The sequence below is a fragment of the Camelina sativa genome, chromosome 16 (genome assembly GCF_000633955.1).
Source record: "Camelina sativa cultivar DH55 chromosome 16, Cs, whole genome shotgun sequence".
NCBI lineage: Eukaryota > Viridiplantae > Streptophyta > Magnoliopsida > Brassicales > Brassicaceae > Camelina > Camelina sativa.
Genome location: NC_025700.1, coordinates 28214102 through 28218846, shown reverse-complemented (window position 1 = coordinate 28218846; position 4745 = coordinate 28214102). Strand labels below are relative to the sequence as shown.

General features: G+C 39.3%; 1 protein-coding gene and 2 pseudogenes across 1 annotated transcript in view; 2 read left to right on the top strand and 1 right to left on the bottom strand.

Annotated features, from left to right (window-relative positions):
* LOC104754144 overlaps positions 1-1041 on the top strand; it is a 2383-nt pseudogene extending 1342 nt beyond the window's left edge.
* LOC104752971 lies at positions 1659-3968 on the top strand (annotated as a pseudogene).
* Positions 4134-4745, bottom strand: part of LOC104754143 — a 5554-nt gene continuing 4942 nt past the window's right edge. Inside the window, exons 2-3 of the mRNA XM_010476287.1 lie at positions 4474-4741; positions 4134-4325 (exon numbers count right to left, since the gene is read on the bottom strand). Of these exons, the coding sequence (XP_010474589.1) occupies positions 4271-4325; positions 4474-4741 (323 nt within the window). The 3' untranslated portion in view covers positions 4134-4270. The remainder of the gene's footprint in view (positions 4326-4473; positions 4742-4745) is intronic.

The window sequence follows — 4745 nt, the reverse complement described above, 5'->3', positions numbered from 1 at the left end:
AAAGGAATTAGAGCCAATGTTGTTACCTACAGCTCCCTCATTAGTTGCCTTTGTAATTACGGAAGATGGACTGATGCCTCTCAACTACTTAGAGATATGATTGAAAAGAAAACCAACCCCAATGTAGTTACGTTCAATGCATTGATCGATGCGTTTGTGAAGGAGGGGAAGCTTCTAGAAGCTGAGAAATTGTACGAGGAGATGATCAAAAGGTCTATAGATCCTAATATTGTCACTTATAATTCATTGATCAATGGGTTTTGCATGCACGATTGTCTAAACGAGGCCAAGCAGATGTTTGAGTTCATGGTTACCAAGGATTGTATACCAGACGTAGTGACATATAATACTCTCATAAAGGGGCTCTGTAAGTCTAAGAGATTAGAAGAAGGTATGCAACTCTTCCACGAGATGTCTCAAATGGGATTGGTTGGCAACACAATCACTTACACCACTCTTATCTAAGGGTTTTTTCAAGCTGGCGACTGTGATTATGCCCAAATGGTATTCAAACAGATGGTTTCTGATCGTGTGCCTGCCAATCTTATGACGTACAACATATTATTAGATGGGCTTTGTAATAACGGGAAGCTAGAGACAGCATTGGTCATACTCAAGGACATGCAAAAGAGTGAAATGGAACTTGATATTATTACATATAATACTATGATTGATGGGATGTGCAAGGCTGGTAAGGTGGGAGAAGCGTGGGATTTGTTTTGTAACCTCGGCCTTAAAGGATTGAAGCCTAACGTTGTAACCTACACTTCAATGATCTCAGGCTTGTGTAATAAACGCCGACTTCAAGAAGCAGAAGCGTTGTTTAGGGAAATGAAAGAAGATGGGATGCTCCCAGATGACCGTACATATAATATGTTAATCAGGGCACATCTTAGAGATGGTGAGGAAACCGCATCAGCAGAACTCATCAAAGAAATGAGGAGTTGCGGGTTTGCTGGAGATGCTTCAACTATTGGCTTGGTCTTTAATATGTTACATGATGGGAGATTGAACAAAAGCTTTCTCGATATGCTTTCATAAACAGTTTCATCATCGTCAGGAAAAGAGGAGCAGTAGAGCAATACTCTTTCGTTCAAAGCAACTGTGACTGTGAGGTGAGTCGAGTTTAAATTGTTTTTCTCGTGATTACTTCTTGACGCAGTTTACGTCTTTGTTGTTTCCCTGATAATAATGTTGGAAACACACTGGATGACCAGTAATGAGAGTGTGCAATATGTCAAAAGATGTCTTGTTATTCGATTCTTCTGCAAGTTTTCAGATTCCTTTGTAGCCATACCAACAGAGTGTAACATTTATATTTTATATTTGGTATTGATTTTAAGTTTTAAAAAAAAAAATGAAAATAAGACTAATTGAAAAGCCACAGTCTAAAAATTTAGCCATATTTTCTCAAGTCATATACATAAAATTAGCCATAGCCACATATTAAAATGTTGTTTGAGGCTTATAATACATTATTATGAAGCTGTTTCACAATTTTTTGGCGAGCATCTATATTTTTCTGATTCCCTTTTTTTGGTAAACTAACTGTACGGTTTACAAAGCAAATACCAAAGAATAAAGATCGATAAAAGTACTAAACCGGCTTTAGATCTACTAATCACCACTCTCACTTAAAGCAAACAAAATTGGAGAAGATGAAGTTTGCGATTTCGATTACGGCTAAGAGATTCGCTCATCGGAGTCTTCTTGTGGATAAAGGTAATCCTGCAACTGTCTCTCCTTCGTTTTCCCTTTCCGGTGTCTGTCGAGCTTTCTCTGGTACCACGACGAGTACTAGTTATGATTACAGAGAGAAATTGAGTAGAAATGTGTTACGTGATTTGAAGCTAGACGATGCTGTTGATCTGTTCAGTGATATGGTCAAGTCTCGTCCCGTTCCTTCCATTGTTGATTTCAGTAAATTGTTGAGTGCTATTGCTAAGATGAACAAGTTCGATGTTGTCATCTCCTTGGGGGAGAAGATGCAGAATCTGGGAATTTCACATGATCTCTATACGTACAGTATTTTCGTAAACTGTTTTTGCCGCCGCTCTCAGCTCTCTCTTGCTTTAGCTGTTTTGGGCAAGATGATGAAACTCGGTTATGAGCCCGATGTTGTCACGCTTAACTCGCTGCTCAATGGTTTTTGTCACGGGAATAGGATTTGGGATGCCGTAGCTTTGGTTGATCAGATGGTGGAAATGGGTTATCAGCCTGATACCTTCACATTCAACACTCTAATCCATGGCCTTTTTCTTCACAACAGAGCTTCAGAAGCTGTGGCTTTAGTTGACCGGATGGTGCAAAAAAGTTGTCAACCAGATCTGTTTACTTATGGTGCGGTAGTTAATGGATTATGTAAGAGAGGTGATACTGATTTGGCTTTAACTTTGCTCAAGAAGATGGAGAAAGTGCAAATAGAGGCGAATGTGGTCATCTACAACACAGTCATTGATGGTCTTTGCAAATACAAACATGTGGATGATGCTATTGACCTATTCAACGAAATGGAGACCAAAGGCACAAGACCAGATGTTTATTCATACAACTCCCTCATAAGCTGCCTTTGTAATTACGGAAGATGGAGTGATGCCTCTCGACTACTCAGTGATATGATTGAGAAGAAAATCAACCCTGATGTGGTCACCTTCAATGCATTGATCGATGCGTTTGTAAAAGAAGGGAAGCTTGTAGAGGCGGAAAAGTTGTACAAGGAGATGATCCGAAGGTTCATTAGATCCTGATATTTTTACTTACAATTCATTGATCAATGGGTTTTGTATGGACGATCGACTTGACGAGGCTAAGTATATGTTTTCTTTGATGGTTAGCAAGGATTGCCTCCCAAACGTAGTGACATACTATGATGCACGGGTACGTCTATTTGGTAGTCGTCCCCGTACCGGGGACATGTTGGGGACGGATACTCTACGGGGACTCTATGGGGACGCCTTAGATGCTTTAGGGGAAGATAACATCGAATTTTTTGATATTTGCATCCATTTCATTTCATTTAAAGCACTCTTATCATAAGCATATTTTCATTTCTTCATGTTTTTCTACTTTCTAGACTCTTTTCCCCTCTCTCCTTTTCCCATTAGCTTTACTAATCCCCTCTTATTCAAGGTATGGGTATATTTTCTTATATGTTTATTGAAGTACCCATACCGTACCCGTATCTATAAATTTTTACTTCACCGTTTTTCGTCCCCGTTTCCGTACCCGATTCCTGTTCCCGTACCCGTTTCAGTGCAACCTAGGTGACATATAGTACTCTTGTAAAGGGATTTTGCAAGTGTAAAAGGGTAGATGATGCTATGGAACTGTTCCACGAGATGTCTCAAAGGGGATTGATTGGAGACACAGTCACTTACACCACTCTTATCCAAGAGTTTTTTCAGGATGGCGATTGTGAATATGCCCAAATGGTATTCAAACAGATGGTTTCTGATCGTGTGCCTGCCAGTCTTATGACGTACAACATCTTATTAGATGGGCTTTGTAGGAACGGGAAGCTAGAGAAAGCATTGGTGGTATTAGAGTATATGCAAAAGAGTAAACTGGAACTTGATATTTTTACATATACTACTATGATTGATGGGATGTGCAAGGCTGGTAGGGTGGGAGAAGCGTGGGATTTATTTCGTAGCCTCAGCCTCAAAGGAGTGAAACCTAATGTTGTAACCTACAATACCATGATCGCAGGCTTGTGTAGTAAACGCTTACTACAGGAAGCAGATACGTTGTTCAGAAAAATGAAAGATAATGGGCCTCTTTCAGATAGCGGTACGTATAATACACTGATCAGGGCTCGCCTTAGAGATGGTGACAAATCTGCGTTAGTAGAACTCATTAAAGAAATGAGGAATCCGGGGTTTGCTGGAGATGCTTCAACCATTGGCTTGGTGACCAATATGTTGCATGAAGGGAGATTGGACAAAAGCTTTCTTGATATGCTTTCCTAAATCAGTTTCATCTTTCTCTAGAGAAGGGGCAAAGTAGAAACAAGTTCTTGATAGGTTGCAACCACAACACCACTAATGCAAGCCTTGAATAGGATTTTAAACTTCAAAAGGCGTCTGATAAATGTAAAAAAGGCGAAAGAACTAGGAAGAAAAAGAAAGCAACTTTATTTGAAACAAGCTCAAAGAGATTATTTTATATGTACAGTACAGTTTAATTAAATCAAAGAAATTAGAAAACATAAATGAGACCTTTTATTCGAAAGCAAAAAAAAAAAAATCTTGTTCGACTCTTAAGAAAGTTTTCAGATACCCTTTGGAGCCACACCAACGGAGTTCAAGGTCTCTGCATTTCGAGGCCTTTGCACACATAAACAAAAGACAGATTTGAGTTTTTCTAGTGAGTTTCTACAAAACTAGTTATATGTGATATCTATTCAATTATATAATATATATAGTTATAGAAAGAAAAGAACAAAATTGAAGAGAGGTGATGTCTAAAACATACATGGTGTATGGGTTAGGTCGGGTGGGATCAGATAAGATTGCTTTAGACTTATCTTGAATCTGACCTACTTTACGTAGCCAAGACTTGTTGATGAATTTGTCAGCGGAGGAAACACAATTCTCTGGATCATCGACCTCAGCTACAGCCGCTCTTCTGTTCTTTCTTGTACTGATTGCCGGAGCATGCACAAGCTGCTGCTTCAGGCTATGTCCGGCCATTAGCACCGTTAAACCAACAAAACCTCCTATTATAGCCACTGGTGCAAAATCTCC